This window comes from Drosophila kikkawai, chromosome 2L (genome assembly GCF_030179895.1).
Source record: "Drosophila kikkawai strain 14028-0561.14 chromosome 2L, DkikHiC1v2, whole genome shotgun sequence".
Lineage (NCBI taxonomy): Eukaryota > Metazoa > Arthropoda > Insecta > Diptera > Drosophilidae > Drosophila > Drosophila kikkawai.
The window spans coordinates 23,934,486-23,961,424 of record NC_091728.1 but is presented as its reverse complement, the minus strand read 5'-3'; the positions used below and the strand labels follow the sequence as shown (position 1 = coordinate 23,961,424).

The 26,939-nt window shown below is 44.2% G+C and overlaps 3 protein-coding genes across 7 annotated transcripts; 2 read left to right on the top strand and 1 right to left on the bottom strand.

Annotated features, from left to right (window-relative positions):
* Window positions 1-204: 204 nt before the first annotated feature.
* Window positions 205-1,355, bottom strand: LOC108080922 (cathepsin L1-like). The gene is made up of 2 exons (XM_017175826.2): window positions 1,000-1,355; window positions 205-924 (listed from the first exon to the last, which is right to left on the bottom strand). Exons 1-2 carry the CDS (start codon window positions 1,305-1,307, stop codon window positions 216-218), a joined length of 1,017 nt encoding a protein of 338 aa, XP_017031315.1. The 5' UTR covers window positions 1,308-1,355; the 3' UTR covers window positions 205-215.
* Window positions 1,356-2,601: 1,246 nt separating this feature from the next.
* Window positions 2,602-15,685, top strand: LOC108081246 (sodium-dependent neutral amino acid transporter B(0)AT3). 5 transcript variants are annotated; one of them, XR_001770946.2, is made up of 11 exons: window positions 2,602-2,894; window positions 8,415-8,738; window positions 9,880-10,112; window positions 10,184-10,761; window positions 11,120-11,267; window positions 11,347-11,708; window positions 11,775-11,937; window positions 12,001-12,204; window positions 12,462-12,530; window positions 12,670-13,168; window positions 13,548-13,645. XR_001770946.2 is itself a non-coding variant. In XM_070288927.1 (9 exons), the coding sequence occupies exons 2-9, from the start codon at window positions 8,468-8,470 to the stop codon at window positions 13,758-13,760; spliced, it is 2,172 nt and encodes a 723-aa protein (XP_070145028.1). In that variant the 5' UTR covers window positions 2,602-2,747; window positions 8,418-8,467; the 3' UTR covers window positions 13,761-15,685. The 5 variants fall into 5 exon arrangements, 4 of the variants coding, with proteins under 4 accessions (XP_070145028.1, XP_017031819.1, XP_017031818.1 ...); XM_070288927.1 differs by lacking the exons at window positions 12,462-12,530; window positions 12,670-13,168 and having other exon boundaries at window positions 2,602-2,747; window positions 8,418-8,738; window positions 13,548-15,685; XM_017176330.3 differs by lacking the exons at window positions 12,462-12,530; window positions 12,670-13,168 and having other exon boundaries at window positions 2,602-2,747; window positions 13,548-15,685.
* Window positions 15,686-17,010: 1,325 nt separating this feature from the next.
* Window positions 17,011-25,547, top strand: Pepck2 (Phosphoenolpyruvate carboxykinase 2). Its single transcript, XM_017176155.2, has 2 exons — window positions 17,011-17,483; window positions 23,587-25,547. The coding sequence occupies exons 1-2, from the start codon at window positions 17,449-17,451 to the stop codon at window positions 25,472-25,474; spliced, it is 1,923 nt and encodes a 640-aa protein (XP_017031644.1). The 5' UTR covers window positions 17,011-17,448; the 3' UTR covers window positions 25,475-25,547.
* The last annotated feature ends 1,392 nt before the right edge of the window (window positions 25,548-26,939 follow it).

Here is a 26,939-nt window from a genome sequence, read left to right as displayed (position 1 = left end):
TTTTGTCATGTTCCGTCAGATTTGGCATGGTTTTCTTTATGAACACTTCATTTATTTGCCATATTTGCTCTAATTTGTACACAGTTTCCAATTAATTGATCATTAATTGTAGTAAAATATTAAAAGATTCAAATAGAAAGTATTTTATTGAAAATATTGACAATAAATAATTATATTACAATTTTTAAAAGAAAATTCGATGAGTAAGTTCTCCACTAAAGCGTCGGATAGACGGGAATGGTGCTGATGCCGCACTGGTTCTTCCCGTTCCTCAGCATCTTGATGTAGCCCTTGTCGCCCCAGCTGGTGCCCCAGGAGTTCTTCACCAGCCAGTAGTCCTTGCCGGCCTCCCTGCCGTAGCCTACAACCGTGACGCCGTGATTCAACTTCTCGGAATCGCAGGCGGGCTCGTTGTACACTCCCTTGGAGTAGAATTGGAAGGACCTGGGGGAGGCGTTAATGGCCACCGAAATAGGTCCGATGTTGGCCACCGCATCGGCCAGCTTGTTCTCGTCGCCCTTGGGCAGTATTCTGAATCCCGTGACTGTGGCTCCGATCGCCGCCTTGTTGTACTTGCACTTGTCATTGATGCCCTTATAGGGATACGAGACCTCTGTGTCGATGCCGCCATTTTCCCGGATGTAATTGAAAGCGTTGGTCATGAAGCCGCCTTGGCAGCCCTGATTTCCCCAGTTTGTGGAGCAGTCCACCAGGTTTTGCTCGGACAGGGCAACCAGCTTCCCGGTCTTGCGAAACTGCAGACCCTCCAGGGTTCCCGTGCTAGCAAAGGCCCAGCAGCTGCCACACTGCTTCTGATTCTTCACGGGCGTAACGGCGCCCTTGGAGCGCCAATCCACAGAACTGGGCAGGCTGACGAACTCTGGCGAGAAGAAGGTCACATCGTCCCAACTGGCGTCTGTAACCCTGAAATAATTTCAAGTAAATGAACAAATTACAGGACATGCGAAAAAGTAATTTAAATCTCTAGAGTTGACTTACTGCTGCGTGAAGTTAAAGTTAAAGCCATTCATCAGCTCGTTAAACTCCTCGCTCGTTAGGTCAGCGTACTCGTTGATCGCCAGCTTGAAGCTCACCTTACCAGCAGCGAATCGCTGGTTGTGCTCGATAATCGCGTTTCTGTTCTCACTGAACACCTTCAGGCGGAAGCGCTCCTCGGCGGCGTTCTGGTAGATTCTGCGATGCTCCAGAGTGAAATCACGCCATTGCTGATCAAGGACTTGGTCCACGGATGCCGCATTGCTGGCAGCGAGCAGGGCCAAAAGAGCGAGTATCAAGGATTGGCTCATTTTGAAAATTGAAGGACTTTCGAGAAGTTAAAAAATTTAACTCTTTAAGAAGTCGTTCTGCTTTCTGAATATCCACTGATATTGGACGTCTTTTATATACCCGCTAGATAAGTGGAAATAATTCGCATTACACAATTAAACATACGAAGACCACCCAAAAGCTTATCGTTCAAAATATCTCTGACACTTCTTTGGATTATTGCAATCAGATTTCCTAGCAAATTTAGCTTATCAGTTTCTCTTATCAACACATTTTTAATGCTCATAAATATGACATTCTTCCGTATGCGCTTGGTCAATTAAAATGACGCCACTGGAAAGGGGACCATTGATGAATGAATCACTTGTAACAGGTATTCGGTACGTTTTTAAATCAATAATTATAACTATTCTACACAAAGTTAATTTCAACAGATAAACAAACTGTTTAATTATGTTGAAATGTTTACCAACTCCAGCGGACCTGTTTTATAGGGTCGAAGAAAACTCCCTAATTGCGTTTCTGCCAAAAATGTAATACTCTGCGAGGGTATTCTATAAAATTTTTTAAAAAGCGCGCTCATCGTATGTTGTCAAGCGATACTAACGATATCTTCGATTAAGTAAACTGTCATCTCTAACCGATATAAATGGTCACACAAAAAAGCGCCCTCTAGCGGCATGCGACATTGTAGCGCCCTGAAGTCTGCAATGAAAAGTTGACTTTTTTGTGACGGTTATTTTTAAATCTAATAAAATAATGATGAAACTTATAGCTAGTCTTTAATTAATAACAATAACTTTGGCAACATTGTGTATTTCTTAAATATTAATTTAATTTTTGTTGGAATATACATTATGGATTTTCATTTTAATATTTAACATTCTTAATTCCTTCAGTTCTTCGCTCTTTGGCTCTCCCATTCTCTTTCACTCTCTCCCTCTCTCTGTTCCTGTGCCTTCCTTTCGCAACCACCACTCCTAAATCAGCCATAGCGGCGGCATTTACGCCTTCAACCCCTCAAAGGAGCCACGTGCTCGCCGAGCTTTTGGCCTCCTTTCGCTGGCGGCTGGCGAATCAATGAAAGTGAAGCTTTGCCCAAATTAAGCCCGCTCGCAGCCGCCCTCCGAAAAAATTTCCATGCAGAGTCCTGCGTCCTGCGTCAGCGCCACACATATTAGGCTGGTGGTGGTGCGGCATCTGCGTAGTGTGCGTGCGTGAGAATCCACCACCGAAATCCGACAATCCACCACGCGAACAGCAAGCTTCGCGCGGCGCCAAGCAACTCGGATTCAGTTTACAACGGAAAGCACAAATCAACGGTCGTGAAAATCGAGCAAAGCTCCGACACGGAAAACGGAAAAACCCAAACGCAGAAAATTCGTCGAACGAAACGGATTCCCGAACCGAGTGTGCATTTCGCTGAGCGCATAGCCAGTATTTAAACGCAGTTCTGCCAAGTTAATAGAAAAGAAGATTTTCCAGATTAAAATTTAAGCGCAATTGTGCGTCTGTGTGAGTGTGTGTGTGTGGAAAATCCGCCCTTAACAGCAGCCAGGAATTTTTTGGAGTCGCAATCCCGAGAAGCTAAGCCAAGACAAACTTTGGTACGAAACTCTCTGCCTGACGTGTCCTGCCCACCAATACACGCGCATTCAAAGGACCTTTGTCTCTCTTTATCTTTCTCTCGCTCTACCCTCTCTCTCTCTCTCTCTCTGTCCAGAGCTCTTCCTCGTTTTGGCAGAATGGAATAAAAAAAAAATAGCGAGTTTGGTGGTTTGCACGTGGAATTCCATGAAAAGCACTGAACTCTCCCACATGCAAATTTCAATTGTTTCGTGCCTTTGAACACCCAGCGAAAAATCTGCATTTTCGTGCATTCTATTCTAGAGTTTGCATTCCAAAACACCAACAAAGTGCACCTATTTGCACGTTGTCATGGCATATACTACTATAAAAATGTCTATGGGGTATGGCTAACATCAGATTTTGGCAAGAGCCCACGGCAAGTGATTAATCACTTGACCAGACCGACCGGCTGAGGGTAAACAACCATTTTTAATTTGATCTCGAGGGTTAGATAGAGGAAAGCAATTAGAAAACCCCTTATTTCAGGGGAACTTTTCGAAATCTCCGGGGGATTTAGATACAATTTGCATCTCCATACTGTATTTGTTTGGGGTTTACTGAAATTTGGATACAATTCCAAACTTGACTAAAGGTGGAGATTTGATGTTGTGGAGATACGAATTCTCCTGGAGATTTAGTTACAATTTGCATCTATATGACTTTGAATCGATTTTAGATTTTGTTATAATTATAAAGACACAATTTCTACATTGATCCTAAAAACGATATGGATATGTTTTCCCGTTTTATTTTAGAGGATATTTCATATTCTCCTGGAGATTTAAGTAAGGAACAAGGAAAATTACTGATTATTAACTTTAAGAGGTTCGATTTTAGATATTTCTATGAAATGAAGTTACAATTTCTAACTTGATCCTAAAGGGGACAAGAAAAATCATTTAGACAGATTTCAAAATCTCCTGGAGACTTGGGTATAATTTTAAATGTATGAAAGTTTAAAGAAGACTTAATAATACCTACAATTATCACAAACTCTTGCTGAATTTATCAAGTTAATCCTATATTGAAACATTCCAAAATACTTTTCAAGAGCAAACTTGTAATTATTTTGGAGATGCTGATAAAATGCATTGGGGCTGGCAATGGCATTAGCCATCGAGGGGTTGATTTTTGTTTGGTTGCGGAAAGCTCACACCGCCCTTCTCAGCGTCCTCAACAGGCCAACAGTTGATGTTGATGCTGTGCCAAAAAAAAAAAGAAAAGGAAAAGCAAACACGAAAAGAAGGAAGCACAAGAAATTGAACTTTGTGCCTGTCTGATTGCAGGCCACCTTTTCTCTCTCTCTCGCTATCTCTCCCTCTCTCATTGTTTGCCCATTTCTCTCTCTGCAGTGAGAGCGAAAGTTGTGCATGTACGGGGGATATGATATATAGTCTATATAAGGCACTGGCATTTTGGCACTGTGCTCGGCCAGACGAGTGCATGTGACCGAGCAAACGCTCTTGGCTAAAATATTAACGCTGTCTTTGGTTCTTGGGAATAGAAAATATGCTCTTTATTGATTGTTTGCCTGGCTGAAAGGTTAAGTCGCACAAAGGATCTACGCGGCGGGGTTAGAGTGCGAGTCCTTTGGTATTTCTAAAAGCTTACTACAGTAGTTTCAGGAATTGCGATAATAAATTAAAATTAAATATTGAAAATTCGAAATATATATAATATAGTAACTTATATTTATAAGGTCCTTTGAATTACAAATAGTAGGTTTTATCAGTAAACCTTTTTTAAACTCAAATATAATTCACAATAATAACAACAAGCCCATTATTGATTGAGTTGCATGAGGCTTTGCTGGCTTTATTTCCAACGAAATTAAATGTAATTGAATTTCGTTATTTGATTGATTGAGCTTACCTTGTGCAAAACTAATGATTTGCCAGACAAAGCAAACGTTTTTTTATAACAAAAGAAAAGGTATTTTATTCGTTTCTTATAATAAAAGTTACTTCTGTTTTTAAATCAAATATAAACAGCTATTGTTTGAATTATATATAATTTTCTGAGTATCTCAGCAAACAAATCATATTTTTCCTTTGGAATAACACTTGAAACCCATTACTCTGCTCTTCTAACCATAAACTGGTTAAAACTGACTGAAAACTTTCCATCAGCTGCGTTTATTTACATAATATTGTTGCAAAAACAAACCGTCCTTCGATAGAGCAGCAGCAGCTGACCAAGGTTAGGCGTGCGTAAACAATACGGACACTGAGGCGAAGACGAAGCTCCAGACGGGAGCTGGAACCCAACACCGCGGCTGAGCGGCAAGGGGTTTCCCTCATTTTCAGTAATCCTGACCAAGCAGGGGCTTATTGCTAGGCGACTATGCCCGAGGATGCACACATCGAAGGCAGGGTATCAAGGTCAGGCGGAAGCGGAAGTGCGGGTGTTTTTTTTTTGGGGCTGGCGGTCATGTCCTCGCTGGATTTTCGGCGCAATGCTCGCCTTGGCGCCAAACGATGGCCAAATCAATTACTATTCTGTTTTCCTCTCCTTTTATTTTTTAGGAAAAGGGCCAAATTGGCAACAGAGCCACTTGCGCAATGGGGTTTTGTGTGTATTTCGAATGGATCCCAAAATAGCCACAAATATGGCACTAATAGTTGGCATTTTAAGTTCAAGAGCAGCGTTTGTGAGCGTTTTTGAGCTATTCGCACTGCGAATATTATTCATGTGTGGCGTAAACAAAAACCCCAATGTATGAAATGTGCAAAATCGATTGCATAAACACAGTGTATTTCATTGGCAATCAAACTCAAACCGGTTTAGGCAGAATAGGAAAAGACAGCTGCCTGTCCCACCGCACTTTCCATTTTCCAATCCCACCCATGCACCTTCCTCATTCTGTATATTGCTTCTTATCGATTTAGCCTGGAAACACGCCATGTCATCAGATTCGCGATTCCATCGCTCTTTTTGTCCCTCCTTTTTTGTTTTAAACTATTTCGAGGGCACTTTAACCCGGGAAGAAGCTTTAATTTTATTCCGATTCCCTGACCCGCGAGAGATGAAAAGGGGATGAACTTGTTTTTTTTTTTCGGCATATCCTTTTGCTGCGACGCAATTCTCTTGGTCCTTTGTGTATTTTTATATAGGGATTTAAGGGCACAAAGCTTTCCTACCTGTGTGTGAGTTGCTTTGTGGTAGCTGGGTATTTTTTAGTGTTTCTCCTGGTAAATTTCCATTCATTTAAATTCCACCCGGAAATGTTTTCTTAGCTTTGAATATTCGCACACTGTGCACTAAGAAAAATATAATATTAAATGCTATTACAATTTGACAATTTTATATGTATATAAATATAAAATTTGAATGAAACTCTTTTATTATTATGATTTATCTTAAATATTTTTGGATGAACAGCAACATTTAACAAATAACTTTTATGTTATAAAAACAAGCGGAAAACAGTTAATTTAGTATTAAACTAAACATCAAACATACTAAATTAAGAAAAGAAAACCTTTGTTTTTGAAGCACTCTTAAATAGCTTACAGAAAATGCTTACCTGAAAAACCTTTTAAATCTTGAAGTATCCCAAAATATTTATCTTCTCTGTAAAATCCCCATTAAATATTAAGTTATTCCACGTGTTTGGATAAACAAGGGAATTATGTAAGAGAGCAGCCACGGGATCTCCGTTATCCAATTACATCCTGTCAAAGCCAATCAGGCGCACTTTGTGGCCATCAATCTTGACCCCTCATTGAGTAATTTCCTACGCCAATGGCTTAAGCATTGTGTTTTTAGCCAAAGTGGGCTAAGCCGTTCCAATGACAGGGCCATGGCCGCTACATCCTGGCCAGAGCTTTATTTAGAAAAGCCGGTGACTGCGGGTAAGGGGTGGGTCGTGGTATTCCGAGCAAGTTGCGACGCAAAAAGCAACAGCACAACAATCACAGGACTTTAATATTTTCACACACTCGTCGGAGGTTTACGTAACAGCAACCGGATTGTGTAATCAGTCCGTCGCCCGCTGAGTTTTACCCCGAAGATGTCAGAGGATGTCGGAGGTCTAGGTGCTGTCGGAGGTGTCTCCAGGGGTGGACAAAGTGCATACGGACTGTCGGTGGTCCTGTGATTATTGACCATTTCCATGCAATTTAATCAGAGATGCGGCAGCTTGAGGCTATAATTTTTGGTTTGTGCATCCGGGTGATACATTCTGTGGCGTGGCAATAAATGGGTAAATATTTATACCGAATGGGCGGCAGAAGCGCAATCCGCACAGCCATCAAAAGACGTCATAGCGCATTACGTATACGCAGGGTATGGCGGAATAGAAAATGAATATAGGAATAGAGGGGGAGTGTATCTGTGATGGAGGTGTGCGTTCCCCTTGGGCCACTCCGCTCCCATGTGCCCATCAATGAAGCGGCAGGACGCCAAAAGCTCCTCCGCCGAGCTTTCCTCTCTCTCCGAGTGGTGGATTTCCCTCCGATAGCTGCTTCTTGCCACACAGCTGCTGCTGCTGCTGCTGCGAGCAACACACCCACGCTGAAGCCATCTCTTTCTCGTGGCGCCACTTACTGCCACGCTCTCTCTCTGGCTTTAATTTACTACGTCAGCAACAGAGGACGAGCCTCCAAGTAAATAGCCACCACATAGACCTCCTCTGGCCCAACCTCTGCCTGCCTTGCTCTTTTTCGGGGCTGCTCTTTCAATTTACAACGACCTTCTGCGGTAGTCAACACAGTTTTTGGCTCGCCTTTACACCGAGCAACAAGGTTCAGGAAGTCACGTTTCAGGGGTACCAAGTGGGTGGCTTAGGTTTATCGATATTTAACCATGATTTGCGACTTGAAATAAAGATGTAAGGGCTTAAAGGGACATCGATTCCGGTCTAACCTTCTATGAATATTTGCAAAATTTAAACTTTTAAATGCTAAACTATTTTGTTAACGTTAATGAGCTTCTTAAAATTCTATTCCTCTGATAGTGTAACTTAATATAGTTCCCCTTTTTACCTTTTACATCAAGAGGCCACCTTGTTTCACTACCTCGTTTTCAGTCCCAGGAGGTCCTTTTTTGTTTTTGTGCAGAAACTAGGGATCCAATTAACCCACGACCCCTGACATTCATACGTGCCTGAACGAAGCATACATATTTTGGGAATCTGAAGCGAATGAATTAGCGTCAAGGAATTATGCAGAAACTAATAAACACACATGCTGTGTACACACTCCACGGACCGAAACCGAATTTGCATAGTAATGAAATTACGAAAAAGACAGAAAATAGGAATGAGACTTTCTGGGAAAGTTTCCATTAACCAGGATGGAACCCGCCTGATGGCAAACAATTAGGAACCAAATTGAGTTAGCAGCCACTAGAAGGCGGTCTCAAGGACAAACCACCACACAAATGGGCAAATAAAGCCGCATTCATGCACACTCACTCAGGGATACTCGAGGAGTATCGATCAAACAGGCGACCAATTGTAGTGTGCCTCTTCCTAACCGATTGCTCCACTTTTCCAGCAGGTAACCACGGACCCGGACACGGACACTTCGCCAGGTAAATCCGCACGTTGATGGCTGCCACCAAAATCATCGATGCGCCGCGCAACGGCCACGAAATGGCGCCACTGAACACACGGGCCCGGGGAGATGGAACCCACGGAGTGACCATCGTCCTCACAGCGCCGCAGCGCAACTCCGTGCAGTCGGTGGACATCCCTGGCGGGGAGCCGGAGCGTGCCGCCTGGAGCGGCAAGATGCAGTTCTTCCTCAGCATCATTGGCTACTCGGTGGGTCTGGGCAACATCTGGCGCTTTCCCTACCTGTGCCAACAGAATGGAGGAGGTGAGTAGGGGAAGAAAGTTTTAAGTCTTTTAAAGTTAAGTAGTCATAAAGATAACAAGTCAAACTACTGTTTTACAACGCATATTTCTTAAAGAACTTTAGGATAGCTAAAAGCCAAATATAAATCTGATTAGTTAGCTTTTCTGTATGAAATAATACCTATTCGATTACCTATTCAATTCTTGTCCCTGCCTGAGCTGGCCTGGAATGTATCGCAGAGACTCGGATTACGAAAAGCGCCAACTGCTGCAGAATTGTTCAATCAATGTCTGGTCGGCCTGCACGCGTCAAGCGAGCGATAACGCCAAAATGGGTAATAGCCCTCCCCAACCCCACTTCGGCCCACCTGTCACATTCCATATGCGGTATATCCAATATCAGGTGGCCAACGAACTGCAGCTAATCAGGTGCACGGCTCTAATAATAACATTATGGGATTTAATGTGCACTAATTGCACGGCTTTCGACGGCGGAAGGGCCCAATTGGCGGCCTTGGACCGGGTGAGCTCTGAGCACGCACCATTCTAATGGCGAGCCAACCCCACCCTGCTTTTAATTCAATTACAATTACAATTGACAAGGTGACGGAGGCATCGAATCCGGAATACTCTCTAGTTTCCAGCTCTGCCAGCCAGATATTTCCCGCCCCGACCAGAAATGCAAATTTCCGGCCTGCTGCGCATTGATTTTGTGTCGGGTTCGCTTGTCAATCAAGTGGATTTGCACAAAAAATGGAAATTAACAAATGTTGAAGCCATTCTTCCACTCTTCTGTCATTCCAATTAGAGTAAAGTGAAAGTAATTAATTCATTTTAAATAAATAAATAAAATAATAAAATGTGTCTAATTCCCAAAGAGCCTCTAGTTATTTAATATATAACTTCAAAATGAGCTCGAATTTTTATTGATAATTTAAATATAATTCCGGGTTTTTATTAGGATATTAAATAAATATATATTATTATAAAATCTTGAAAAATAAAAGTTGTTTCTTTAAAAAGTTAAAATTATTCAATTCAATCTTAAAACATTTTAAAGCTTAAAATTATTTGTAAAGTTAAATAAGCAATATATGTATTATAAATTAACACCCTTTTTGTATTATTTTCTCATATATTTTCTCTGGCTTTCCCCATTCCAGGTGCCTTCCTGATACCCTTCATGATTATGCTGATACTGGAGGGCATACCCCTGTTTCTCATTGAGCTGGGCATTGGCCAGAGAATGCGATTGGGTGCGCTGGGCGTGTGGAACACTATCCATCCCTGGCTGGGAGGCATTGGCATCTCGTCGTGCATTGTGACGCTATTTGTGGCTCTCTACTACAATGTGATTATCACGTGGGTGTTCTTCTACCTCTTCAATAGTTTTCGGGTGAGTGGGGAATTGGATTTTGAAGTAGCTAAACGCTTATATTTTATTACTTGCTCCCCTGCCTCCCATAGTACCCACTGCCCTGGTCCACCTGTCCCACAAACAGCACGGGCTTCGAGCTGGAGGAGTGCGCCAAGTCCTCGGAGACGACGTACTTCTGGTACCGCACCACCCTGGATGCCGCTCCGTCCATGGACGAGCCCGGCGGCCTGAAGTGGTGGATCGTGCTCTGCCTGCTGCTCTCCTGGACCATTGTCTTCTTCATCGTGATGAAGGGCATCCAGAGCTCCGGCAAGGTGGTCTACTTCACCTCCCTGTTCCCCTACATCGTGCTGACCATCTTCTTCATACGCGGCATTACGTTGCGCGGCGCCGGGGCCGGGTTGATGCACATGTACACGCCGAAGGTGGAGAAGCTACTAGAGCCGACGGTCTGGCTGGATGCGGCCACCCAGGTCTTTTACTCATTTGGCCTGGCCTTTGGGTCCCTGATAGCCTTCGGCAGCTACAACACGCCCAAGAACAACTGTGTGCGGGACGTCCTGCTGGTGTCCGTCTGCAACGCCGTCACCGCCATCTATGCCAGTGTCGTCATCTTCGCCATTCTCGGTTTCAAGGCCACCGTCAACGTGGACCGCTGCATAGCCAGGTGAGTCGGGCTGAGAACTAGAACGGGAACTGGGAGTGGGAGTGCGTCACACGCATCGGTGGTCATTAATAAGCCGACCCAAGCGACCGACCAGTTGTAACCGGCGCAGGGCGACCGCCGCCTTTGTATCCATTTGCGTATCAATGAGGGTGTATCTCCCTCTCGGAATCGATACACGGCATCGATGGAATCGCGGTCGTGTCTGTCAATTTGCATCAATTAACGGACCCGGGCCTACGTTGAGTTATGCACAATTGCTCTTGAACCGCCAGTCAGTGTCCATCGACGGGTTTGAACCGATTTCATCCGGAATTGGAATTGATTGTGATTCTCCCTGCCCTTCTGCTCTTCCCTCTAGCAACACGGAGATCCTGGTGAAGAGCAATCTGCTGGCCAGGAATGACACCACCACAGTGGCCTACGAGCATGCCATGAGCCAGGTAAACACCACGGAGCTGTCTCGTCTGCAGCTGAGCGAGTGCAGCCTGGCCCACGAGCTGGACAATGTGAGTACTGTCTAATAGGAATTTTGCAGTGGAAGCTAGAAGGGATTACTCAGAGTTCTATATTCCACCCTCCCCCTAGGCCGCCGAGGGCACGGGCTTGGCCTTCATCGTCTTCACGCAGGCCATCGTGGAGCTGCCCGGAGCTCCCTTCTGGGCGGTGCTCTTCTTCACCATGCTGCTCTCGCTGGGCCTGGGCTCTCAGATCGGCATCCTGGAGGGCATGCTCTGTACTCTGTTCGACATAGACATTGTCAAGCGGGTTAAGAAACAGCATGTCACTGGCGTGGTGTGTCTCTTCTGCTTTATTGTCGGCTTCATCTTCTGCACAGGTGCCGGCGAGTACTGGCTCAAGATGTTCGACTCCTTTGCCGGCACTATTGGCCTGGTGGTGGTGGCCCTTATGGAGATGATAGCGGTGATCTTCATCTACGGACATGAGCGGTGAGTTGGGAGTGTTTTTTACTCTTTTAGAGCAACGAACCCTAAAGGACGCTGATCATTTTCCAGCTTCACCGAGGACATTTACCAGATGACGGGCTACCGACCCGGCCGGTACTGGCAGTGGACCTGGAGGTATATTGGCCCCGTCATTATGGTGTGCATTCTGGCCTCCTCCATAATCTTTATGGTCATCAGGAACCCCACTTATGGAGCTTGGAATGCCGACTTGGTGAGTGGAAGCAAAATCTTCTTCTAACTCGAATGCAAATATATTACCTTATTCCTTAACCAGGGCATGATTGAACAGAAGGACTACCCCAACTGGGTGATGGGCATTGCCCTATCCATGATCCTGGCCGGCGTTTTGCCCATGCCCATTGTGTTCCTGATGCGCAGCTTCCAGTGCCTGAAGGTGGACCTGGACATCCACCAGGGATCGATCCGGCGAAACGAAACAACCGCCTCCACCAAGGAGATGATCGACAACGATGACGATGTAAGTGAGGACCCCGATCCGGATCGATTCGGTCTGGACTTGGGCTTTCTTTGTGCCATTCGTTGTGTTGTTAGGCTAAGTTACTTCTAAGCTCATCTCTTTCTATCTCTCTGGTCTTTACGTGTGACTAATTGTGTCTTTCTCTCACCTAATGATCCACTCCTCACTCTTGCGCTTGCTCCTTCTATTTGACAATGCTTACATCCAAATACCGATCTATATCGATTGCATAACCAAAACTCACGCCCATTGTTCAGAACATGAGTCCGGATATGCCACCGCAAGATTCACTAGCGGCGACACGCTTCACTATTGGAGACTTTGAAGTAAGTTGTGTCCTCCTCGTCCTCGGCTAGAAAGGATAGACGAGGTCCACCCTGAGCCACCTCCTGCACACACTAACGCTAATCACACAATTCTCTGCTCTTCTTCCCCTCTGCTCCCACCCATTGGTCAATGTTTTAGAATTAGAACGAACCAAAATCCTGGAGAGACGTACTTGAGGGCAGCGCCAAGTTTTAACAGAAACACAAAATCAAACCAGACACTAGGATAACCCCGAAACACTCAAAAGACACACTCAAAAAAACGTTTGGACAGTGCTAAATTCCACGCGTCAACTCAAGTAGAAACCAAGTGCTCATCCATCAGTTAGCAAGCAATTACCTGTACTCAAGACACCAAGAACTAATGAACGCACAGCAAATACTCGTAGCTAGCCAGTCAAAAAAGCCGAACTAAGTTAAACCAAGATGCTCTTTTAAACCGAAACGAAAACGAAATCGAAACTGAAGAGTCCAGAACAATTATTTACCGGAGGGTTAGGTTTAGGTTTAGGAAAGAGACTAGCTAATCGCTTGTGTGTGTGCTTGAACCTAGGGCCATGCGTGTACATAATATGTGTACTATTACACATATATATAGCATATATCGAATTTGGCGGCTGATCGAGGCCCATATACAGGTAAAGTAACTGTGCGAGAAGCCGACTTTCCATTTACATTTCCTTTGTTGGTTTGTTCGTTCGTTTGTTCATTGTTTTCGATGTTTTTACCCGAAAGACAGGATACAGACCCTGTAGCTTTACTGTATCTATCTTTACCTACATTTTACTTAACTTATGTTTTTGTTTGTATTGTACATTTCCCTGCCGCTGAGAGCCACCTGCTGGCCGTGTAGAGAGCTTTCGCTTGGGCTTGTGTAGAATATCAAGTATACGCAGCGTGGTGTCAGCTCATTTGATTTATGTTTTATCATTTTTCGTAAGCAACTCTTGATTTCCTAAAGGACTTTCCCTGCCTGTCATATTTTATGGTCCCCCTATCATTTCTCTATCCCTTTAGGAGGACGAGGACGACGAGAATGATTTTAGCGGTCCGGCGCTGGGCGGCCATGTGAAGACGCAGAGCGACTTCTCCGACGACGAGGAGGAGGACAAGCCCATGACCATGCGGATGATGATGATGCGTCCGACGACGACCGCCAAGACAGCGAATGTGCTGAATGTGCCAACCAGCAGAAGGCCGAACTTCAAGAAGGAGGCGTACGATGTGTAGGGCAGCCGCAGTCCCCCAGGTACAAGATACAGGTAGAGTCCAGGTGCGAACCGAAAAGATATGGCAAGTGAACCCTACTATAGTTGAGACGACGGGAGCGCAAACACATTTATAAATATTTACTCTAAGTATTTTAACATAATTTAAAGCTAAACTAAGTGATTACCGATTACCAGAATAAACGACCGGAGGAGCTAATTGAATTCGAGTTCGAGTAACTAAAGTTGTTGACTACTGATCCAAGCCCAAAACTAAACTTAACTAAATTTAAACAAACTATGTACGAGTACAATGAGAAATTCATTAACTGACACGGGTTGCTAAGAGTTTAAATTCGATTATGTAGCATTTAGTTGGAATGCTTTAAGCTTTACAATTAGACACTCGAGCACACAAACTGAAAGTATTTCTGAGTCCACGCCCCCCTCCTGTCCAAATACCATTCCTCCAGCCCGAATTCCTGTCCCGCCCCCAACTCCCACGAATACACTTCTGCGGCAAACGCTTTATAGTCGACTTAGCCAGCGCATTTCCAACGAGTTAAACTCAACATTTAGTTTTAGTTCTAGTAGAGATCTGCCGTTATAATTTTGACTTCAAGTTGAACTCTCCCGAGTGCGAGTATATACATATATGATGTAATCTAAACCGAGTTACACACTTTAATCTTACTTCAAACAGGTTAAGCGCGTTGAGACACCCTATTAACACTCCGAGTTCTAGTTGAGTTGAACAAAACTACCTATACTTACTATATTGATTAGACAAAGATACATGGAATGTGTGATATTCTAAATAATATCCTCAAAACTTAGGTCTTAAGAGTCTTCATCAGCCCCAGCCCCAGACCCAGCTCCCAGCTCTTTTCCCCCATTCAAGAGTATTTTCCCACACCGACACTGAACTAAGCGAAATGGAAACAAAAACAAGTAAATAAACTGCTGTGAATAGTTTTAGTGGTTGTAAAGTTCTATCGGAGAAGGGAAACCATAAAGCGTCTAATATTTAACTAGTTATTAAGCCGCACCCCATTGTTCGCCCCCCTGAGTTGGCCCCACCAGAAGATGCGACGACGAGTCCTTGCCACATTTCCAAATTCGGTTTCTGCAAATGGTTTTCACACACTCTCTCACACTCCTCCCCGCAACTCTCTCTCTCATTTCGGTTAAGGCAAGGCACCACTGATTTCCGATTTCCGGTATCTGATATCCGATATCTGATATCCGATATTTGAGAGGCGACAACTGAATCAAAACACATGGAATTTTCAAGTACTCAAAGTCAATGCAAAGGACAAAGGACGGCAGAACGTCGAAGACAATAAGACAATTATAGGAAAAATACTTATGAAACGGCCCCGTCGAGTTTAGAGAGATTTGTAGTCCCCGACTAGGGAACCTTTCCCCTTGAACCCCTTATTTTTGGGAGATATGCATGCATCCGTTTTGTACACCACAGACAGCCGATAGTTAGCCGATTTGTACGTACGTTTTATTGACTGTAACTGTAAAGAATGAAGGCATTAGTTCACCTCCAGCAGCAGCCTCATCCACTCAAGTCCAAGAATCCTCGCAATGGCAGACAACGCTACCAAAACCGAAACCGAAACCAAATACATAGTACCAAGCCTAAGTGTATAGTTTACTTGTTTACGCCACTATATATACGAGCATGAATCTATATATATATATACACACTACATATAATCTATATACCTAGCTCTACCATAATTATGATATATCAATTATTGTCGTAGTGCTAAAGCCCAGAGCGAGATGTGTAAATTTGAATGTATTTAAAAATAACAGAAACACTGCAAAGAGAAGAATACTTATATGAAACATTATTGTACCGTACGCAAGAAATTATTATTAATAAAGATATTTCAAAATTTAGAGTGTTAAGTTGAAGAAGAGCAAAACGAAGCAAGAGTTTATTTTATTAATGGGGGGTTTTTACGGGTTCTTCGAAGCGAGGTCCTTCTGTATCCCCGCTGGCACGTTTAACGCTTGACAGACGCATCTGCAGATTGGACGATCCGCATTTATTGGATTTTGATAGACGACACAATGTTTTGTATTTGGTTTTCTGCCCCCTTGGTCAAAGCACCTTGGACTGGGACTGGGACCGAGAGCTAAGAATCCCCGATTAGGCTTATCGCCCAGGGGAAAGTTTCGCTTTGTTTTGCTTTCTTGCCTCAAGGAAACATATGATTGGGCAAGTCAGGCCCCTTGGGATACTTCCAGTTTTCAGTGCACCAAAGGGAGAGTTTTCTCTGGGCTGACCTTGGCGGGATTGGCCATGTGGCTTGCCCGTCTTTTTTTTTATTGGCAACAAGCATCGTAAATGGCATTGGTCTATAAATATGCTAACACAGGTAAAACGATAATGACCACCGTCTGGAAGCCACGTTCGATATGGCTGAAATGATAAGCCAAATGCAGGGGGGGAGACACAAATTAATTTGTTAAAACACCGCACTCGGAATAAAAATACTCCGAGTACAGGAAACGGGTTAGCAAGATGCCTTCGTGATAATACCCTTACTTCGGTTGAAATAATTTAAAAAGTATTTTTTAGAAATTTATAAGCATCATCATTGTGAACTTGAAATGTATTTTAAAGTACTATATTTTTAGTTTTCAAACTTTGTGGAGTCTTAAGATGGTTTCAAAAGGTTTTTTTTTCTTGCAAATATGAATATTTTAGATTCTACACTATCTAGAACACTGAATTTTTTAGTCTTTAGTCTTTGATTCTGGTATAACACTATTTTCCTGTATTGCCTTAGTTTTATATTTTTCTCAGAAAAGGTAAATATATTGTAAAAAATATTGGATTACTTTTCTAAAAAAATGTTTAGCTTATTTTTTAATATCTGTCACCAAATGCACAGACTTTTTTCAACGTGTAGACACAGATCAGCCATGGCGTAACCTGTGTGATAAGAGCCACCGGCGCAGACATTGCAAAAGTCTCCCGCGGACCGGTTGTGAGGCAGGTTACTCTGCTCCAGGGGGGCGTGGCCTGGCCAAAGACTCCTCTGGGTTCCTCCAGTGCTTTTCCAGCCGCCGGGTGACTATGCAGTGGGCGGCACGTAATCCGTGGCAAGTGCAGCAACTGTCGAGTCGCGTCTTATCTTATCGGAGCGACACTACTCTGCGTGTGCCCCAGCCATGAGAACCGAATCGAAACCGAAATCGAGGGGCAATCAGATCAGACCGCCCGAGAGCGCGGGAGCGGAGCCAGAGACCCAACCGAAAAGGCAAAATGCTCGACACATGTTACTTGAGCGCAGCGAGTGCCGCATGAAGTCAGTTTGGCTCGTTGTGCCAGCGCAGCAACAAGTGCCCGCTATATCTCAATCCGAATCCGAATCCGTGGTGGTATCTGCATCTGCAGCTCAGCATCTGATTCCGAACGCGAGGCTGAAACTTAAGACGAAACCGAAGCTGAATCTGAATCTGAAGCGCCTCAAGTGCCCCAGAGAGTTCCACGCTCACTCAATTGGCGAAAAGTGCATTTGACGCTGCTGAATAAATTCAAATTAAGTCGGCAATTTCATCACATTAACAGCGGAGGGCCCAGCGGAACGGAAGGAGAGCGATAAATTAATTAAGGCGGAGATAAAACTGCAACTGCGCCAAGAAAGTGAAAGCGACCGCAGTCGCCGCTGCCAGGTGACAGAATGCTGCTCAGGGGCGCACAACTGCTGGGATGCGGGTGAGTCCGATGGCATTCTGCGGGATTCCCACGAGGCGGTGTATCGACAGGTTGAATGGGTGGCACAGTTGTAATTAGCAGGAGGTTCGACTGATCGATACCCTGTGTTTTAAAGAGAAGCCAGGAAACCTAAAGAAGGTCTGCTTATCAACTTTTTTCTTCAAATTGGTTAGAAATCCACTGAAAAGTATTTGGAAAATCTGCAACTCAAAATACTTTGGTATTGATTTTATACAGCCTATATCAGACCTTTAGCATTGAACTTAAGGGGAGAATAGGTTTTTATCCATGAAACTATATTAGTTCCCTCAGGTTTGTACTGGAAATGCCCCCTGGCTCCCAAGATATCCACAAACACTTGAAGATATATTTATATTAATCAACTGCTAATCTAAACTAAACTAAAACAATAATTTGATTAGAATTTTGGTATTTCGGTACATCATCTAATCATCGAATCTTATGAAAGTGGAATTCAGAAAACGTAAACAGCTCTTATCTTCTGGGCGACCATATTAATTCAAATTGTTTATAATCACTAGTGGGCAACATATTTATTTGGAAGCATTCACTTAGTCTTAGAACATTTCTGTAAGATCATTTAGTTAACCCTTGGAGAAAGACATCTGGAAAAAAAGCTTTGTCTAATAAATTATAAGTGACATAAGAAATAATCTGTCATGTTGATTAAGGCCCATTTTGTACACTCAGTAATTGTGATTATATAAATTAGTAGATAGAGAGCACTCAAAGAAAAATGGGTAAGCTACTTATGCTATATTTGTTTTCAAATTAATTTGGTATGAGTATTTATAAGATACTTATAACAAATCTATAAAAGTTAACTTTGATTCCTATTTGAAGATATTACAATTTTACTTACTAATAACTTATATACCCTAAAACCCCAACTAAAGGGTGTAAAATACCAATTAGTTGGCATTGTGTGGTCTGCTTGGCTTACAAGCTCTAAGGTAAATCCAACATTAGTATTCATTAGTAACTAACCTACCCCAACTGAGATTGGTTACGACTAGTTTCTGATTCATTCCTATAGTGTGGCGGGAAAATTCCACACCCTGCGAGACCCTCAGCGTCTGTTACACTTTCATTCACGACGTAAACAAGCATCAGTGCCTTACTATAATCATTCGCCGCCCATCAATGTTAATGTCACTCGTAGCTCCAAGATCATTGCACTCGCCGCTCTCAGCTTCTGAAGCTAAATATATATACATACATACATATATACATATGTGTGGAAAAGTACTTAATCTCTCAGCTGTCCAGACACTCGAATAAAAAAAAGCTTAAACTTAGTTACAAATGTGTTTAAAGTTGAGATATTTAAGAAACTTAAGAAACTTGTCATTAAAATTTTACTTGTTTATTCTTGGAAGCAAAATACTATTTAGTAACAGATGTTATTTTTATTTAAATGCTTATTTCTTATCATTTTTCTCTCGTATTTCCTGATAAGTGTTCGCACCTTTCCGTTGCCTACTTTTAGGTGGCGGGTGAGTGACCAAAGCCCTACAAGTTTTCTTTTAGCGCCTGGCCGTATGCAACACTTGCCTCTTACAACTTTGGTTTTCCGTACAAAACGGAAAACTTTTCAAAAATTGGTTGTGGCGAATGGGCTAAAGCTAGCTAAATGAATTAAATATCATATAATAACACAACATTTGAAGAATTTTTGTAAATTTTTTTATGTAAAAATATTTAGAAGTATAGAAGTAAAAGGGAATCTTCCGAGTGGCCTCCAAGAAAAGTTGGTTATAATATTTTGTTAAATGAAAAATATAATAAAATTTAAAATTAGAAAAATCCCGATGTGAGTACTTGAAGAATTTGTCAAAGAAGCTGTGTGCCAAATTTCAAATTAAACATTACAAATTAGGAGAGCTTTAAACTATTTTAAACTCATACATTGAACACAAAACAACCTCCATTTAGCTATGCATAACTTTGTAAATTTTGTTATGATCGATGTAAAACTTTAACAAAATATTCTAAAGATATTAAACATTTATAATAAAAAAAAAAAACAAAAAAATATAACGAAAAAAAATTAAATATTATACCCCTCTTAATGAAAAGCTTTCCGCGTTCCCGCCTTTTGCTTTGTTCGGTCTTTATCAGCTCTTCTCTTGTTTTTTTTTTCTTTTTATTATTTTTGTAGTTTTGTTTTGGCTCGTTTTTCTTTGCTGTTTGAGTGTATAGGTGTTTGATCAAGTGGCTCGACTGGCTCTGCCTCCCTTTTGCGTGTGTGTGAGGCCATTAGGCGTAATCAAGCAAAAAATAAAAACAAAGCACTGCATGTGTGGGTTTTTGAGGCCGCCTAGCAACAACTCGAATCTTTGTCCCCGCCTGTTGACTGTTTTCGTTTTTTGGCTTCTGTTTTGCTCTGGTGGCGTGTGGGGGAGGAGGAGAAGAAGAAGAAGAAGAGGCAGTTGTTAAAAAAGCCACTAAACGGAGAAGAGAGGCACTAAAAAGCAGAGTCATGGCTCATCAGCAGCAGTTAATTTCCCCAGGTATCCCTAAGATACTTGTATCTTTGGCTCGTATTTTTTTTTTGTTCCAAGCTTCTGTAGCTCCTAGTAGCTCCCAGTTGCTCCCAGCAGCTGGCTGCCATTGATGATAACCTTTAGACACAGCGACGACAGCAGCAACGACGACGTTGAAGACAACAAAAATATTGTTGTTGACACCGAAGCTATTTCTTTTTTCCTCTCTTTTTTTTTTTAGGCCGAGCCCCCATGGCAAAATTTTGCCATAACACAAATAGCATTATTTATGCATGGCAGGAATCAAAACAATTCACTTAAATGTAATTGTTCGGCGGGTTTTAGCATGTTATTTCTGCTTATCGGCTGGCACCGGGGCACGCGCCTTTCCCAAGGCCCCTTCGATCAGTGATTTATATGAGAATTATAGGTAACAAGGCTCGCCTATCAGTTAATGGTTTGTTTACCACATATTCCCCGAATTCCCAGAAACTTCTGCCAGATAAGATTTCCCCCTTTGCATTTGATATTGTGACGCTTCTTCAATTGTAATGTGCCCCGAACTGAGTCACCCCATTGATTAACTAGGCTCCAGTCAAGCGACAACTATTTCCAATTACCTCTGGAGTGTATTCTCCGTGTAATTCATGGAACTAGTTGGGGGAGACAGCCAGACCACGCTAGACCGGACCAGACCGACCATTACCTTATACACCGTACTATATTCGCGGAACACTTTAATCTACAAATATGTGGAATATATGGGGTATGTGGGAAGCGTGGGCTGTCTGGGATCCGCTTATCAGTCGGTAAACAAAATACGAAATTAGCTGGACTTTGATATGCGGTAATGAGCTCTCTCTATACGTACAAACTATCCTCCAGTCTGGGTCCAACAATTACCAGTTACGACTGGGTTTTATGCCACAAATTCTGCGTAGTTTATTGATGAAAGGAATTCGTCAGCCCCATAATTTCTTATAGCCACGGAATTACTCACGGGTTCTTTTGTTATTTTTAAATATATTTTTTATAAATAAAGTTCCCGTTGGCATTCATAGAAATATAGACAGAGTGTGCCAATGACGTCCATCATAATCTGGCTAATGGAAAACTTTTCATCCCATCAAGTGATAGTGCAGTTTCCGCGTCATTACTACATTGTAAATAATAAAAAACAATTAAGGAATCGTCACTTCTAATGAAATAACACGCGCATTTATTCGGGGAATAAGTATTTCAATTTTATATTTACTATATTGAATGAACATCTCTTCAGCTCTCTGAGTTACTCATAAAAAGTGACCAATGGATCCTCCTGCTGATAAGCCGCAGATTGGGGCTGCCCTTCGCCTCCATTTGATACCCGATTCTTTTATTGGACTTGAGGCGTAGGGCCAGGGCTAATGAACCCTCTTTTTACTGATGGAACCAGTTTTGTTTATTTCGTCAGACTGCAAGTACAGTTTCGAGGTTTTTTTCGGGAAAATATATATATTTATATGTAGCTGAATCAGCTGACACCCCCATGACTGTTGCCAAGCGTTTTTGGGGGAAATTCTGTATCACTACAAGTACTATTTATAAACAGATATGTTCTTTTTCCATATTAAAACACACACACATTCATGAAACACGCGCTGGCTGAAAATTCAACATATTTTTACGCGGCTTTTTGCAATAAAAAATACAAGAAAATAAGTAAACACAGAAAAAACAAACGAAAAGTAAGCAATACGAAGTTGGAAGTACCTACCTCATTAGTTTTTATTTTGTTTTAAAGTATAGCTTAGCCATTGCTTATCTACAAGATTCAGATTAAGAAAACTCTAATTCGATTTTTAAGATTTTATTTTTAATTGTACAGCTGCTATTACTAAGAATCTCTTAGTACTTCTTTTGTTAGAGTATTTTAAAGAATCAAATCCGAACTGTGCGGAGTGGTCAGCATTCGTGGCGTCATTGGGACAGAACTGCCAAGAGACTCTGAGGAAGGGGACTACAGGCTAGTGTACGTAGTGGTTGCCATTTCGAAAGGCCACGAGACATTCTCTGTTATCTCCCAAAATAGCATCGAATACGCAGCAATTTCAGCTTCCAATTCTGGCGCGTGGCCCTAATCAAAGAGGCGCTGGGACAACTCGAGTGCTGCTCAAATAATTAGCTTAGCTGCCGCCTCGCTGCTGCTGCGGTTGATAGTCCAGAGTTTGGTGATTTCGGTGGGATTCGGAATAAAGCGGTTATCGATTCCACCATAAATATTGTGGCCGACTATTTGACTAGCATTCCACGCCAGAGAGACCGCGAATCTGGCATTAACTACACACCCTCCAATAACTAAATCAAATAACCGCCCAGATAAAAGCCAGACGAAAGCCACAAAAGCCCCCAAACAAAAGCCAGCCAGAACTGGCTTAATATGATTGAATTAAAATTTAATTTTCACTTAATTTGCGGCCTAATTGGCCACCTTTGGTTGTATATTTTCAAAGCAAAGCCTAGTCTCCTTCGGTTTTATCATTCGCCTCACACGCCCCGAGCATGCAGACGACAGCTTATGCTAATATAAACCAGGCCAGATTGCTCCGATACATACGCATATAGCATACATATAGCGTGTGTGGCGGAGAAAACTGCGCAGTTCCGAAAATATATAAAACATACATTAATTTTGGGTTCAGTCGCTCGTGTGACGTCACAATTGGGGCAACCCTGAAACGCGTGTAAATGATAATTCCGCTGGACTTTGGACCCGGTGTAAGCAGTCGTCTGGCATGTGACTGGGTCAGAGATATCCCACCGATCACTGGTCAGTATCTGGTGTACAACAAGCATATCTGCCGGAAGCGAGCGCTACAGAGTATCGGGGTGTACTTGGTGGCATCTACCTGCTGCCCCTGATCTCTTATCTGCCTCAGACCAAACCAAAACAGAGAACGGAGCAAAGAGCAGAAAGATGATGAAAGATTGCATCATGCAGCCGCAGGGGAACGGGAGCGGGAACGGGGAAGTCTCAGCGGCGGGGAACCCGCTTCTAATGAAAGTGACGTGGACACCACCGACTGGCACCAAGACGACGAAGGTTGGAGCTGGATCCCCAACCCCATCCCCATCCTCACACACAGATCTTTGCGAATTGCCCGCGCAGCAAGTTTCTCGAGTTTTTGGAGTGGAGCTCTCGAAACCAGACCGACCAGACGAACAGCTGATCAGCCAGTTTGGCCGTCTGTCTTTCGCCTTTTATTTGTATCTCAGTATCTTGGTATCGATGTATCTCCGTATCTGTATATCTTTTCCAGCGCTGGCGGTGCGTTACCGCTTAGAATTTCAAATTCACGTTACGAGGCCCACGCCGGTGGTACAGTTGTGCTCGGTTCGGCTAGTCAGCTGAACGGCGACGATAAGCCATGGCGATAGATAAAGTATGGGAAAGGGTCTCTTGAGGTTTAGGTAGCCACGGGAGAGGCATAAAAAGAGTAAAACTCACTCTTACCTTACGTTATCTGTCGATATCTTAACCTAGGCTAATAATAAATATAAATAAGTCAAATATTTGCTAAATAACTACAGGAGTTCCCTTTATTATTTTCTTTCAGCCTGGTCTCCCCAGCCGCCCGAAGCTACAACTTCCGGCTGACCTGCCGCTTCCTGTCCGTTCATTACGGAGACGCCAAGGCACTGACCCCCGCCGTCAAGCAGTATGTGGAGAAGTGCGTGGATCTGTGCAAGCCGGAGCGGGTGCACATCTGCGACGGCACTCCCGGCGAGAGCAAGCTGCTCCAGGGACTCATGCTGAAGCAGGGCACCATCCTGCCGCTGCCCAAGTACGACAACTGCTGGCTGGCCCGCACCAATCCGGCTGATGTGGCTCGTGTAGAGTCCAAGACCTTCATCTCCACAGCCAGCAAGGAGCAGACGGTTCCAGTGACGGAGAAGGCCACACCGGGAATGCTTGGTAACTGGATTTCCGAGAAGGATCTCCAGGCGGCCATCGCCGAGCGCTTTCCTGGCTGCATGAAGGGGCGCACCATGTACGTCATACCCTTCAGCATGGGCCCAGTCGGCTCGCCGCTCTCCAAGATTGGCATCGAAATCACAGACTCCCCCTATGTGGTGGAGTCCATGAAGATCATGACGCGGGCCGGAAAGCCGGTGCTGGAGTTCCTCCAAAGCGGCGATGGCCAGTTTGTCAAGTGCTTGCACTCGGTGGGCACGCCCAAAAGCGGTGTCCAGGCCCAAACATCCTGGCCCTGCGATCCCGAGCGCACTATCATCCTGCACAAGCCCGCGGAAAACGAGATCGTGTCCTACGGATCGGGATACGGTGGAAACTCGCTGCTGGGAAAGAAGTGCCTCGCTCTGAGGATCGGCAGCACCATTGCCAAGCGAGAGGGCTGGCTAGCCGAGCACATGCTCATCCTGGGCATCACCAATCCGCAGGGCAAGAAGATCTACGTTGCCGCCGCCTTTCCATCGGCCTGTGGCAAGACCAACCTGGCCATGATGACGCCCACTCTGCCGGGCTACAAGGTGGAGTGCGTGGGCGACGACATTGCCTGGATGAAATTCGACAAGAAGGGTGTCCTACGGGCCATCAACCCGGAGAACGGCTTCTTTGGCGTGGCACCTGGAACTTCGAGGAGCACCAACCCCATTGCCATGGACACGATCTTCCGGAACTCGGTCTTCACCAACGTGGCCTCCACCTCGGACGGCGGCGTCTACTGGGAGGGCATGGACAAGTCGCAGCTGAAGGACGTGACCGTCACCGACTGGCTCGGCAAGCTCTGGTCGCCTGAGTCGGGTAAGCCCGCTGCCCATCCGAACTCCCGTTTCTGCACGCCGGCCGCCCAGTGCCCCATCATCGATCCTAACTGGGAGGACAGCGCCGGAGTTCCCATCTCCGCCATCCTCTTCGGTGGACGTCGTCCTGAGGGTGTGCCACTGGTGTACGAGGCGAGGGACTGGACCCACGGGGTCTTCATGGGCGCCGCCATGAGGAGCGAGGCCACCGCTGCCGCCGAGCACAAGGCCAAGACCATCATGCACGATCCCTTCGCGATGCGGCCCTTCTTCGGATACAACTTCGGCGACTACCTCGCCCACTGGCTGAGCATGGAGCAGCGCGGCCAGGTGCCCAAGATCTTCCACGTCAACTGGTTCCGCAAGAGCAGCGAAGGCAAGTTCCTGTGGCCCGGGTTCGGGGACAACTCCCGTGTCCTGGACTGGATCTTCCGGCGGGTGGAGGGCGAGCAGTGCTTCGAAGACTCACCCATTGGCCGGCTGCCCGCCAAGGACTCACTGAACGTGGGCGGCATGAACGAACGCATCGATCTCGAGCAGCTGTTCCAGCTGCCCAAGGACTTCTGGGAGCAGGAGGTGGGCGCCATCGAGCGCTACTTCGAGGAGCAGGTGGGTCACCACCTGCCCAGCCCGGTGGCCGAGCAGCTGAAGGAGCTGAAGGCGCGTGTGGCCGACATGTGATGCGTGTGTTCCATAGGTTACTCCCTCCTAATCTAAGACCCTATTGCCTAAAATAAAACGAAGCGAAGCGAGATTTTTAAAGCGAAATTCGACTTTTGGTTATGGTTGGGACTGGGCATTGGGGCGTGGCCTGGTCTTTGGCTTATCGGTGGCCGTCGGGGCGGAGGCCCGTCCGCAATTGGCGTAAACAAGCGTATAAATCCATAATGCCGTTTAACCTGAGTTATCAGCAGATCGGGGCGATGGAAAACAAGCAAATAAAATGCCAAAAGAAGCCAAAAAACTGTTTTCTTTTTCTGTATGAGGGTTGGGTTGCCAAGGCCTGATTGCGCCTCTGGACGCGTGTGGTGTGATGTTCCTTCAAATGGTGGCCAAGTGATAAGAATCCAAAGAGCCAAGAACCTCCCCCCAAAAAAAGAAACAATGAAAGCCAAGAACCAAGGCGAAGAAAGACTAATCCCTAAAATCCGTAAACCCAAAATGAATGATGATTTTACATTGGAAATTTCCTGGTCGCCGCACAGATCCGGGTGCCTTCGATCTATATTTAGACGAACCCAGAGGCTCGTCCGCTGATAACCCGTCGCCAGAGACTGTCCCACATAGCAGCCAAGCAGATCGCATATTGATTATGTATATTTCCCGGCCCCTTCTATTGACGTAAATCTTTCGTAAAATAAAGCTCAACTCATCGAAATGCGCCGAGCAAGGTGCGGCGAGGTGAGAACAGGAGCGAAGCAGTTAGCATCCGAGTCCAAGTCCAAGTCTGGGTTTTGCAATTAGCGGCGATGATGAAGATTATCAGGCCCAACTAGAAAAACAAGTCCATAGTTTATAAATAAACCCACCGAAAAACGGGGCGACGCGTGTAGACGAATTCGATTAAATTCGAAACTGGACTTGCGGCGCCAGGCAGCGAAGGGAGAGGGGGAGCAGGATCCGAGGATGAGGGCCACTTGCTGACCAGGTTTCCCGCCAAGGCCATTGGGCGCCCAGTCCCTTCTGTATCTAGGCTATATGTGCACAGGAACCTGATTTGCAACGGTCAATAAAGAGAGGTAATTGCACGGAAAAAAAGTAAAAGGGGTATTAAGTCAAGGGCTTTAGAACTATATATGGGTAATTTCTTCCCTAAGTCTGCTTTTATTTTCTAGCTTATATTTATTTGTTACCGTTTACTTTAATAAAGAGAGTAAGCCACCCTCAAAAAATAAATAAAATTATCTACAAATATTCACTTACAAACTGTTTTTTATATGTGTTATAAAGAAGTTAAATTCATATTCTTTTTCTTATTCCTATTCTTGGCAGTATGATTTTATCTATAAAAATGTTTTAAAAATAAAGCCACCTTTGGACTTTCAACCCAACTATTAATTTCTGTGACATTTATTCGTGGTTAACTGGATTTCAGGGGCCAAAGTCACACCACCACCAGCCAGCAGCACCTTCATTTCTCCTTCCC